Consider the following 13,945-nt stretch of genomic DNA (forward strand, 5'->3'; position numbering starts at 1 on the left):
TGATTGGTCCACTCTGCTGTCTGTTTGCTGTGGCTTGCTCCGCCCTGGAAATTGTATCCGCTGAATGGTGGCCAGACTCAATAGCTGGAACAGCGGTGAGTCTGGTGCACCAGGCAAGAAAATAAGACTTTGAGACGTCACTCGGCTCGGGTTAGCATGTCGGCTAGCTGTCACGCCTCTAGGTTTGTTTACATTATCCAAAGCCGGGGAAGTAAAACGAAAAAAGCCCGACATGGCATAAAATATCGTTCGGGAGGTGGGACAGTAAAGGTGAAGTCGACAGTTTTGACCATTATGGAGTAATTTTGCCATGTCGTACTGGATAAATGCATTTTTACCATTTCATATTCCATTTAGCCCAAAATTGTCATTTGTCATGACCATACCATTTGTTTAACAATTGGGAAAAATACTTCCATAAAAAGAATATCCTTTAAAAATATTGGAGTAGAAAGACTAAGACAATGACATTTTGCAGCCCTCTTCGTCGTATTTTCCTCGTTATGAATAATTCCCTCTCAACTTCCCTGACTTCCCCCTATAGACCCTACCCACCGACGTCACAAAATCACGTGCTCGCTGTATGGTTCCGCCCCCTTGTCCGTCATTTTGTGTCTGTATTATCAATGGTCTCAATTGATCGAGCAATTTATAATGCATTTCATGGAAGACCCGGTGCTTTCGGATGCCGTAAACTCACTTGATGCGTTGCATAAAAGGCGTTATGTGGAAAAGCTTCAGTTTATCCATTCGCCAGATCCATATTTGATGCCTAAATCGATGTTTTTCGACCCGCTGTCTCCGCCGTATTTGCCTGACATCTGCTAGCTACCCTGATATGTACAACTATCTTGTCCACACAAAATCAGCCTATTCTAACGAAAGTTTGAAAAACTTTAAGAGCTTGGAGGCTTATAAATACTTCGTTGCTGGTTGGGTGAAACGGGTCCTCGTCCACGAAAATTCGGCAGGAATCTATCTTGTGCTTGGAAAGGTGAGTTACGAAATTTTCAACTCAAAATCTTTTGTTATTGCTAACATCCACTGTCAAGTCTAATGTATTTCATGTCGTTTGTCAATGGAGTTAGGGCTTTTAATGTTTATATGGTTTAGCGATAGCACTCTCACTACATACATACGTGTATGTTCTCGGCGATTAGCCTAGCAATGATCTTAATTGTGGTTGTCAGCCCAAAACCCTCTAAATATATATTAAATGCATCTTACCAGATATAAAATGACTACTACATAATCTGTGGTAATCGTTTGGAGCCCAGTTTTCTCGTCGAATTGCAGCAGCCCATCTCGCTCTCTTCTCTCCGGGTCTCTCGGAATCCGGTAGAACTTCAAGTCTCTCCGTCTTCTCCGTCTATCTTCTCTGTTATTGCAACCGACCGCCACACACGCCTTCACCATTTTGATTATTAATGTTAACGAGCAGAAAAACACGTCGTAAATAGGAGGAATGTACGTAGCCGTAACAGGTAAACATGATGTGTTGACGGACAATTGGGCGGCACCAGTCAGGAGGAAGGAGTTGTGACGTCACGTGGGTAGGGTCTATTCCTAATTCCCCCTGACTTCATACACCTGTTGGGGTCGCTAGAGCCCTATAATGGTCAGTGTGGCTAAACCGCAGATTAAAAGACCTATTTCTCGTCAGCTGCGCTTTGCCAAATTGTTGTATATAGTCGAATCGTCTCAAAATATGATTGTAATTCACATAATAATGCTATTTAAGACTTTTTTACACACTTTAAGCAACCTTATTTTCATTATATGAGTTCAGTTCAGAGGTTGCGCTAGACTTTTTCGTTTTCTGTCATTTTGACTGACAGGGTCATAAAAATCCGGTCATAATCTATTTTTACCCGTCAATTAAAATTTTAAAATGATGATAATGACATTGTGGTGACCCTTTGTTTGGCATAATTCACCTTCAGTACTTGTGTGTCCATTTGGCCGAGCGCCTTACCGGCTACGACAGTCACGTGACAGAGACACTTAAGAGCCGCGCGCGGTCCCCTCACTATCCACTCGCTCTCGCTATATGATTGGCCGAAGAGTTGAAATGCTCTCCCGTGAAATGCCCGTTTAAAAATGTTCCCGTTGTTACTTCTTGCGTTCGCTTATAAGTGCCCATTTAAAAAGGAAAAGCGATGGATGATACTACACACAGAGCGTATTGTTAACAAATGTTAAAGTTGTATAATCATATAGCGAAAATAAGGAACGTCACTGACAAGCGCAGGCCCCGCGAGTGGATAGTGAGGGGTCTAGGATAGTGCGCCTACAGCTAACAAGACTCTTAACATTGCATACCGCTTCAACATATTCAATAGTATTTAGTTTTCATTCATTTTAAATTAATATTCTGTCCGAACAAGCTTAACAGAGAATCCACACCGTGCCATCACACATCAAGCAGATGAATATGTAACTTTTTCTCCGCAGTGACAAAAACAGCTGACTGCGGCCCCAGTAGTTAGGTAGCCTACCATATGTAGCATATGGAACAATGAAATTAACAGTTCACCTGCTGTGGCCTGAACGTAGTCTCACACTTTCCTCCTGGTGCGCATGGACTTGAATTGCGTGCCCACTTGTGCAGTCCCTGTTTTTTCACCTCTTTTATCAACACCATCGTCGTTTTGGGGCTTTTTGAAGAAACTTCGGACACTCAGTTGCCTTGACATTTTTCAGAATAAGGCCAACGACGTCATGCATCAAGAGAGACAATAGCTAATTAATAAGCTCACTCGCCACCCTGTGGTCTGGGGTGTGAATTGCAACCGGTCAAAATGACAGATGGACTTCAGTTTTTTCCATCACCGTTTTAAAAAATCGGTCAACGACGGAAAATATTCGGTTAACGCGACCCCTGGTTCAGTTATATAGGGAATTAAGATTGTATTCCCATATGTCATAGAAGTCACCCTACCATTATTAAGTGAATTATTTACATTATGTTTATGATTGCTATTAAAAAGTTTTTGAAAACAAAGGTTTGAATCGAACAGTGTATTACCTGAACCAATGCAAAAGTTATTATCAGTCGATACGGATTAATTTTGCATTGATTATTTAGCCTATCAAATAATTAGGTTCATATTCATGAGAAATGTGGCCCTTTGCCCCGTTCATCCAATCTGTTTGGTCTTAATAATGTCCCGTCCCCAGCAAAAAGTGTACATGCAGGTTATGCGGTTATATCGTCTCTACCAATGTCGAGACCAAACCTACACTCTTGGTTTGCAATGTGGCTTAATATCTTAGTCACTTCATAACAGATGATTTGTCACATAACAGGGATATTCACCATCAATGTGGTAAATTTTATGCATAGGCAAACATGCTCAAGAGAAGATTTTCTATGTGCTCCATCCACGTTAAAGCATTACTATTTAGGTCGTACTGCTGTTAAACTACTCACCTGTGGACCAGGTACAGTGGGGCAAATAAGTATTTAGTCAACCACAAATTGTGCAAGTTCTCCCACTTGAAAATATGAGAGAGGCCTGTAATTGTCAACATGGGTAGACCTCAACCATGAGAGACAGAATGTGGGGAAAAAAAACAGAAAATCACATTGTTTGATTTTTAAAGAATTTATTTGCAAATCACGGTGGAAAATAAGTATCTGGTCAATACCAAAAGTTCATCTCAATACTTTGTTATGTACCCTTTGTTGGCAATAACGGAGGCCAAACGTTTTCTGTAACTCTTCACAAGCTTTTCACACACAGTTGCTGGTATTTTGGCCCATTCCTCCATGCAGATCTCCTCTAGAGCAGTGATGTTTTGGGGCTTTTGTTGGGCAACACGGACTTTCAAATCCCTCCTCACCCCATGGCGTCAAAATGATAACAACAACGGGGAGCAAAATCCCAGAACCGCTCGGGGGGACCTAGTGAATGACCTACAGAGAGCTGGGACCACAGTAACAAAGGCTACTATCACGAACACAATGCGCCGCCAGGGACTCAAATCCTGCACTGCCAGACGTGTCCCTCTGCTCAAGAAAGTATACATCCAGGCCCGTCTGCGGTTTGCTAGAGAGCATTTGGAGAATTCAGAAGAGGACTGGGAGAATGTGTTATGGTCAGATGAAACCAAAATAGAACTTTTTGGTAGAAATACATGTTCTCGTGTTTGGAGGAAAAAGAATACTGAATTGCACCATACCCACTGTGAAGCATGGGGGTGGAAACATCATGCTTTGGGGCTGTTTTTCTGCAAAGGGACCAGGATGACTGATCTGTGTAAAGGAAAGAATGAATGGGGCCGTGTATCGAGAGATTCTGAGTGAAAATCTCCTTCCATCAGCAAGGGCATTGAAGATGAGACGTGGCTGGGTCTTTCCGCATGACAATGATCCCAAACACACAGCCAGGAAAACAAAGGAGTGGCTTCGTAAGAAGCATTTCGAGGTCCTGGATTGGCCTAGCCAGTCTCCAGATCTCAACCTCATACAAAATCTGTGGAGGGAGTTGAAAGTCCGTGTTGCCCAACGACAGCCCCAAAACATCACTACTCTAGAGGAGATCTGCATGGAGGAATGGACCAAAATACCAGCAACAATGTGTGAAAAGGTTGTGAAGAGTTACAGAAAACGTTTGGCCTCCGTTATTGCCAACAAAGGGTACATAACAAAGTATTGAGATGAACTTTTGGTGTTGACCACATACTTATTTTCCACCATGATTTGCAAATAAATTCTTTAAAAATCAAACAATGTGATTTTCTGGGTTTTTTCCCCACATTCTGTCTCTCATGGTTGAGGTTTACCCATGTTGACAATTACAGGCCTCTCTAATATTTTCAAGTGGGAGAACTTGCACAATTAGTGGTTGACTATATACTTATTTGCCCCACTGTATATAAAATGCTTTATAACATACTTTCATTCCTCGTATAAATTTTAATATGAGGATTTGAGTTGTATGTAAGTGTTGAGTCAGATATGCGCAATGGCGATGTGTTCACTGACCTGTTGAAATGCACACGAGCAGATAGGACAGCGACGTGTGGTGCCTGTGGATGTCGCTAATTGTCTCAGGCCATATCAACGCACTGTAGAGTAAGAAGAAAATATGTAACATTTCATGGAGAGTTAGCTGTTATTTGTACATATTCAATCATTCCTTGAGTTGATTTTCTGCAGGGATTCGGCCAGTCAGAAGACAATAAACAAAGACACACCTCCAAAGCAGGTTTTCCTCCTTGTATAAAAAAATCTAAACATTACTTCACTTTGAAGTGGCTTTTCTGACACTTGAGACAAAGCAGTAAATTAAAAAACAAAACAAAAAAAAAACAACAACTTTGAATTGAATGACAAAAGAATGATTAGGGAAGGGGGGGAAAAAATCCAGACTCAACATGAACTGGGCCAAAACAGTTGCAGCAGGAGTCGGACAGGCAGGAAAATCAAGTTTATTATGCTAAAAGGTAACGACAAACATAAGAGAACCCCTTATTGTTCCATTTTCATGAAAATATATCTCTCAATGTTTCAAGGAAATTCATTGTAATGGTTTAAAGAAGTGTCTTAATTACGTCTGCAGCTATCGATTATTTAAGTAATCGGTTAATTTATCAACTAGTAAGTTCGAATAATTGAGTAATCGGATTAGGAAAATTTAATGTGTTGCAGAATTAATTTTAGGAACTGTAAAACAAAGGCTTGCTAAGATTGCACTTTTAAAAGAGCATTGAATTTTAAATACAAAATTAAATTCCCAAGTGTTTCTTCAAACTATGCAGGATTGCACTTTCATTACAAAAGAGCAATAAATGCATTTGATAGTAAATCAAAATACTTGAGCTTAGCCTCAAACGATATAAAACATAATTGAGTATCGAAGAACAACAAAAGAACAATTGGCTAACTGCTAAATTACCAAAGCATAAAAAACATATTAGTTCAAACTAGAGCTGGGCGATATGGCTTTAAGTACTTTTCACGGTAAAATGAGTAGATTTACCTCGATAACGATAAATTCGCCTAAGCCTAAATTAAAGTATATAAAAATACCATGTAAACAATAAGCATTCAAGTATGAACATTTATAACGGCTTTTATGACTTGAACAATGTGCAACATTGTAAATATTGCTATGGCCACCGTGCAAAAATGTCATTGTAACACAAATGAGTTTTCAGAGGACCGAGTATCAGATAAGTTCTTGTTAATGGTTTGTGTTTACTTCAAGGTTTCAAGTTTTTTTCCCAGAGCATATAGTGAAATACATGCACGCACACAACCCGAACTCCCACCACCACCACCACACATACACATTAAGCAATACTATTCTACTCTAATGCCAATAAAACATTTAAGATTTTATGATGGCAGTAATGACACAGTATAAAACAAGCACATACAGAAAAATAGCAGAGGCCAATAAACGGTCATATTATAAGATGCACTGTTGGATTATACTTTATGCTGAACAGAAATACAAAATAGCGCGACATACTGATTGCTAGATGTTGTCTGTGCCCAATCTACTCATTAAGTAAAAATTCAGCCACTTCGACAAGGATAGCGCCACTGTCGGTGGTGTCGACTTCACGTCCCACGTCGAGAGCATTTGTTTCAGGGCCTGAGCGGTCATTTCACCCGTGTGGTCATACAAGAAATAGGCTGTATCCAGAACCTGGTGTGCACAGCTCCCACTTGTTGTCAATGAAATGGACCGTCAAACTCATGTTGGGATACATGGTTTGTTGTCCTTCCCGAATCCAAAATACAACCTACGTTGAGTTCTTTCTTGGCACAAACATCACACTATGTGCATTGACTAATGCTATACTCAAAATACCTTTGGCCTGGCTACCAGTAGCTTTTTCACTATTATCCGACTCCATCACATTCATTTGTAGCGTTAGTGTTAGCGTACCAGTTGATAGCAATGGGCTTGTTTGTTTGATTTCCTGATAGTCACGTGACGTCACACGTAAGGACACTGGCTGTATTTAAAGGGGAATGAGCATCAACACATAGTCAAAGCGGGCTGAAAAGACTAGTTTTTCGTTTCATTGAAATACCGAATTTCCCGAGATGGTCAAAATTACGTCGGTCATTGTGAACAATTTTGGTAACGGTAAATTTTTGGTAAACCCCCCGGCTCGAGCTCAAAGAAAAATGTACAACCTTATGTTGGTCTTAACAGGGAGCAGCTTGATCCAGCCATGTTAGCTGAGTGATGTCATATTCAGTCTTGCCACTATAGAACAGTGTATCCACTCAAAGCAGTAAAGCTAAATGCAAACACTTTCAAGACAAACCATTACAAGGCCACTCTAATTTAACGAATCCTCAAAGCAGCAAAATTTGATTCAAAGCTTTTTTCTAATCGAATTACTCGAGTTCGATTAATTGCTGGAGTACTCGTCTTAATTTTATACAAAATAGTAGAAAGTTACATTGGGGGGGTCTTTTTTCAGGGAGGAATGTAATAATAAATCTATGGATTTTTTTTTAATACAAGCTTATTGTTTAATAAGTGTCATTTCTGTCATCACCTTTTCAAGAAGTTTTTTTTTCAAAATGCATTTGCATGAAAATGAAAAGAAAGGAAACCCTTTTTTTTCATAATGTATAAATACTGTTTTCAATTTTTGAGAGAAAAAAAAACAACATTTCATATCCCCCCAAAACATATGTAATTTTTCAGGGTAAGTAGTGATATTTTATTACGCAAATACCATAATTTTCCCACCAAAAAACAAAACAAAACCAAAAACATTTTTCTCAAGGACAAAAAAAAATCAATTTCCAGTAAAACTGATTTTACTACACACATATCATAATATTCCCAATTTTAAAAAAAACTTTTTTTTTTCTCAAGGACTAAAAAAAAAAAAAAAACATTTCCAACAAAAAATTTCCAGTATTAGTTCTATTAAGTTCATTATCCCCCAGCACATGCTTGTCATTCTCTTACAAACCAAACCCAACTTCCCTCTGAAAACTCCTGCAATAGTAAACTTCAATGACTCGCCAAAATTTCAGGTTTTTCCGGTTGTTGTCCACCCATCACATGGTTGGAATCCTACTTCTACTGTAGAGTACTTGCAAACACGAGGAATGAACCTTTTCGGTGGCTTATAAACTTGTCCAAACCTGCCCACAATGGTACACCAGTGTCCCTGGAGAGACACACACACACTGTCACGCTGTCAAAATAGGATTAGAGAAACAAGATATTCCTAATGTCCATTTAACTCATTGACAGCGCGAGACATCAAATCCATTTGCCAAGGGTGTAGGTTTTGGTTCAACATTGGTAGGGACGATATTACAGCATAACATGCATGTACACTTTTTGCTGGGGACGGGACATTAATAAGAACAAACAGATTGGGTTAACGGGGGTCAGGGCTATATTTCTCATAAATATGAACCTAAATAATTAATAGGCTAACTGATCACTGCAAAATAAACCTGTATTGAGTTATACCAGTGCTTCTCAATTATTTTCTACGCCCCTCATAGGAAGACACGATGCACTGATGCGCTGGTCCTCATGGGAAACGCAGTCTTCTAAAAACTACCGCTTTTGTCCACCAGCGTCGCAAAAATCGACCAAAACTGAAAAGTTACCAAGTGTTGCTTTAAGACCACATAAACAAAACAAAAATGAAAATTGGGTAGAAGGGGATTAACCTTGGTTCTAGAGCTGAAACGAATACTCGAGCAACTCGAATAACTCGAGTATAAAAACTGATCCGAGTAATTTATTCATTTCGATGAATCGTTTAATTTTGCCAGCTCTAAGCATCACGTTTTGCCCGGACTAATTTTAATGCGGGACATTGCGCTGACGTCATGTGCGTAGAGGAAAAAGCAATTAAAAAAAAAAAAAACTTACCGCAGCCGAAAGCCGCTACAAACTACGCCGACGTTGCTAAAAACTACGCCCGCATGATGCTAGTGTGGTAGTAGGTAGTGTCCGATGCGTCTCATAGATATCGCATGCATTTAGGACTAGATGCGAAATGACTGACTCGGCCGCATCTAGGCAGCGTTAGTAAACAGCCGCCATCTTTAAGCAGTAGACTTCTCATCGCTAATAAATATAACGTTACTGTCACTCGCTCACGTAACGTTAGCCCTTCGGAGGGCTAGGTTTCTATTGATTATGACCACTGTCGATGCGTGGCTAACGTGTCTTACATACAGGCTTTATTTAATCTGTAAAAACACAGCCCTGTAGAGTGATGAGGGTGTAAAATTAAAAAATAATAAAGCTAACTGTCAGTTTTAGCTCAGTAGTAATGGCTGAATAAAACACCAAGTAGCATTGGTCCCTAATGTGCTCCAATACAGCAGGTATCATACATTTATTTTGAACACTGCAAAAACTCAAAATCCTATCAGTACTTACAGTTTAGACTAACTTAAAACTTAACTAGAACTTAAAAATAGCTTGACACAAATGGAAATTAAATTGAAACACATGGGAAAAACACGTAGCTTTCAAGTGATGTGTGTTATCAAACGTAATTACATTTTTAGGTAAGAAATATGTTTTTTTTTTTTTTTATAATACAGTATCTAGAAGTTTTTTGAGTGAAAGCAGTGAATTTTTTTTCCTTAGTCACATCCTAGATGCAATTGTTGGCTGTTTTCAACAATGTACATCGAAAATAAAGACATTGACTGAAAATGGTTCAATATTGGATTTAATGTCTTTTTTTCTCATGTATATTTATAATTGCTCTTACCCCCCCAAAAAAAGTTTTTATCCGATTACTTGATTAATCGATAAAATTTCAAGTCGATTACTCGATTACTAAAATATTCGATAGCTGCAGCCCTACTTGGTTCATTACATTTCTCACAGTTTAATTAACGTTAACAGCAGAAAATACATACAAAAGTGGAGGACAATTCTCTCTAACCAGCTTCCTTCTCGAGTTTTGCAGATTAGCAAATTCACACATTTTAATGATATGCAAACTCTGATATAGGTTCTAACAAAATTTCAGTAACAAATTAGAGGTGTGTTTCCCACCTCATTAACATTGACGTGTTTTTACATTACTTAAAGTGGCTGCTGCTGGCTGAAAAAAAAAAAAAAAACTTCTAATATCCCTCCTCTTTGAAGGGGGCGGATGAGGCGGCATGTTGGCAACATGTTGTATTTTCATCGGGTCAGTGCGCGCGTGTGTGTGGGTCAAGTCATCAGCCAATCAAATGTGAGTTTGAGGGGGAAAAAATGGACCAGCACATTCAACAAGTGAAAAAGAGGTAAATATAATTCCGAACATAATGAAATAATTCACTTAACTCATTTGCTTCCAGAAACGTATAAATATGTTCTATTTTTAAATGCTTCATTGTCCCAAAAACGTATTTATACGTCTTTTGCGGGTTTTTTTTTTCACAAGAAGCATCTATAGCTTCTGATCTATCTGAGAAACAAAAAACAAAGCTCCAAAAGCATTTTAAAGCATTAAAACTGGCATCTGGAGGGCAGTAGCGCATTTTGTAAGACCCGCAACCCGATTCAACAGCAAGAACGGCCGGGCAGCACTGTCAGAGTGCTGGCGGCATGATGCCAAAGTTTCAAAGTTATGTTTGAAAAGTATGCGTTTACAAAAAGCTCATCTTCTCTGTTTTTTCATCAGAAATTGGAAAATTGCTCAAACTAAGCTATTTTCTAATGCTGATTTCTAAAGAATGGAAAAAGATATGAACTTACTTTTTTTCTGCTGAAAGAAGAGAGTCTAATCTTTCTTTTGGTGGGTTCCAGGTTTATATAGTGTAGAATATATATATATATAATTTTCTGTGGGCCTTGCAAAATCAGTCAAAATCAAGAAAAACGGCCGGGAGCGAAGGGCCTTGCTCTGGTGAAAATGGCTTGGAGTGAATGGGTTAATAATGGTAGGGTCAATTGTATCCCTACAACATATGGGAAGGCAATCTAAATGACCTATATAACTGAAATCATTATATACTAGTAATTAGGGGTGTGACAAAATATCGAAATGGCGATATATCGTGACACTTTTTATCCCAAAAGGTTATCGATATGCTGCTGTCAAGAATCGAAATATCGTTAGAAAAAGGTATCAATGCTAAAAAAAAAAAAAAAAATAGATTAAAAAAAAAAAAAAAGGAACCATTAAGTTGCTACCAAAATCTTCCACTATAATAGTGTCTCAGTTAACTCTAACGCTGCCATTAACGTTGTTCGACGCCCAATCCATTTAGACTGAGAACGTTCGTTCATTCAAAACCAGAGCGTTCACAGTTATTCTGTCCGATTTTCTAGGCATTTATAGGTCACTTGATGTTCATTATAGGGCATTTACAGGTCATTTCCTGTTGAGTTTGAGTCACTGCCTTTTTGTGTGATTCCCATGTCACTTCCTGTTCTGTAATTCAAAATAAACAGGAAGTGACCCATAAAATACCCCAAAATCAACAGGAACTAACTAAATATCAACAGGTAAATGACCTTAAATGGCCTAAAATTACCTCATTGCCACATTGGCTGCCACTACCGGCCATAGACGTTCAATCCGTTTGAATTGGGAGGGATGGCAGCGCTGCAATTCAAATGGATTGGACGTTTACATGTGATAAACTCATTCCAATTCACGGCAGACACTTGTTTTTCTGTTTATTAGTTGTTTGTAGAAAATCCTAGACCAATGTACCAATGCATCGATAATCATTGTATCGCCATATCGTCAGATCGTTATCGTGAGCTTTGTATCGCAAATTGTATCGTATCGTGAGGTACCAAGAGGTTCCCACTCTTACTAGTAATGCAAATAAGGTTGCTTAAAAGTCGGTGGGGACAATTTGAGCATCCTGAAAAGTTGGTCGTGTTATGTCCCTACCCTACCGTCCCTATGCAAACCTACGCCCTTGATTTACTTTGTGTGGTTTGTTGCCAGCCTCCCAGTTAAATTAATTGGACGTCTACTGGTGATACACTTATTTAAATTCACGAAAAACGGATAAAATAGAATAACTTAATTGTGACATTCTCAAAAATCCTCGTACCTCGAGATAGCCCACGTCCCAGTAAGTAGCGAGTGCACTATGGACATGGAGAGGTTCCTCCACTTCCACAGTTGAAAGTCGTTCCGCAGCACGACTTTAGGTGTAGGTAACTTCCGTAAAAGTCCGTGGAGCAACTTGAAGAGGGCGGCGAAGAGCAGCACCCAGGGTCCCGGGTGACTCTTGACCAGCGCGACGAGGGCATCCATCCTCGCTCGCCTCCGCCGTCTCTCACGGTCCCTCCCCGGGGCCGGCTGGGTGGATGAAATGGGCGGGTATGCGTAGTATTCAGTGGGAGTAGAGTGGCGTGATATTTTTTTTCTCCAAGCCAAACTCAAAACAAAAAAAACTGAAAGAAAGAAAGATAAGAAGAAGAAGAAGAAGAAGAAGAAAGGCGTGGGGAGAGGTGGTGCGCTTGCTCGTTGTGTCCCGGCCTGGTTGTTGTCGCTCCGAACTCGGTAGACGTGGGCGGGTGGAGGTGAGTCTTGGCTTGCGTGTGGGCGTGAGCGCTGCACTCATCAGCCGACGCAACTATTGGAGGACAGGGAGGGGCAAGGCCAAAAAACAGACCAGACTACATTACATACGTGCAGATGACAGAGTTGTAAACTTGTAAAAGACACTTCAAAGTAGTCTGCGTAATTATTAGCTTGCATTAGTGAAAAACTAATTTAAAGCCACGTGGTTGGTCGTCCATCATCTTCAATGGCTCTGAATCATAGGCGGAGTTTGACTTTTGGGACAGGGGGGCACAAAGTGTTGATGACCCCGAAACGCAGCGTCAGCCATAAAAAATTTACAAGAATATTTATAATAATAAGATGACAATGAGCGTTTTTTCCCATCATTCTTGAGGGGAATTCTAAATCAGGGTGCTTAGGCAACAGTGTTGTTAATTTTACTTCTAAAAAGTAATCAATTACAGTTACAAATTACTTCTCCCAAAAAGTAATTGTGTTAGTAACTCAGTTACCTGAATTTAAGAGTAATTAGTTACTTGGCAAAGTAACTAGTGATAAATTTCATGGTTTTTTTTTTTTCTCAAAAAAAAAAAAAAAAAAAAAAAAGGTCACACAATGTGAAGTTTAAAGGGTTTTTGGGACATTTGGCCCTGGCCCAATTCTTACCCTCCACTTAACTAGGCACAAGGGTATTGCGATAACTAGATAGTAACCTTTGCTATGTGTGGAAGTCATTTAAAGTTTACAATCTCTTTTTACAGTGCAAGAGCAATCTCATAATTTGAGAAGATTTGCTAACTTTTCACAACCAAAATTTCGTACTACTCTTAAAGGATTCTGCGTGTCTGTATGTGGGGTAAAACTCTGGAACAGTTTGGGATTACATTATAAGCAGTGTCAAAGTATCCAGAAATTCAAATTGCTGTATAAACATCAGGTCTGGTCACGATATATGGAAAGAGGTCTTTAAATGTCTTGGGTGTATGTAGAAATATTACATGTTTTATGTATAATATTTAGTACATATGTAATAGTTACTCATATTTATTATTAGTGATGTGTGTGTATGTATATATATATATATTGGTGGTATTATGATTACTGCAACTACTATTATTACTATTATTATCGATGTAATCATTATGATTAGTACAGCTTTTGTAGGGAAGTGACTGCATTCCTATGGAATTTTTGGAGTGAAATGGGGGTGGGACTCAAAAAGCTCGGCTTCTTCCCACTCCTTTTCGAGCTACACGTGTATGTATTGTTATTATTTTTGTTACATTCATCATTACTGTTTAATTTTATTTTATGTTTTTTTCCATACTTGTTGTTTATGGTTGTTATTGCTCGAAATAAAAATCAATCAATCAATCAATCAAAGTTGTGAATCAACCGTTAAAGTTGTTAAAATTGCTCCCGCTATTGCATTAGTTCCCTTCTGTCTACTTTCAAC

The 13,945-nt window shown here is 39.0% G+C and overlaps 1 protein-coding gene across 1 annotated transcript in view; it reads right to left on the reverse strand.

Annotated features, from left to right (window-relative positions):
- The window catches only part of LOC130911199 (TLC domain-containing protein 1-like), a 55,351-nt gene that overhangs the window by 17,178 nt on the left and 24,228 nt on the right, over positions 1-13,945 (reverse strand). The window contains exons 2-3 of the mRNA XM_057829006.1: positions 12,032-12,559; positions 4,991-5,073 (exon numbers count right to left, since the gene is read on the reverse strand). Of these exons, the coding sequence (XP_057684989.1) occupies positions 4,991-5,073; positions 12,032-12,237 (289 nt within the window). The 5' untranslated portion in view covers positions 12,238-12,559. The remainder of the gene's footprint in view (positions 1-4,990; positions 5,074-12,031; positions 12,560-13,945) is intronic.

This window comes from Corythoichthys intestinalis, unplaced genomic scaffold (assembly GCF_030265065.1).
Source record: "Corythoichthys intestinalis isolate RoL2023-P3 unplaced genomic scaffold, ASM3026506v1 HiC_scaffold_23, whole genome shotgun sequence".
NCBI classification, from domain to species: domain Eukaryota; kingdom Metazoa; phylum Chordata; class Actinopteri; order Syngnathiformes; family Syngnathidae; genus Corythoichthys; species Corythoichthys intestinalis.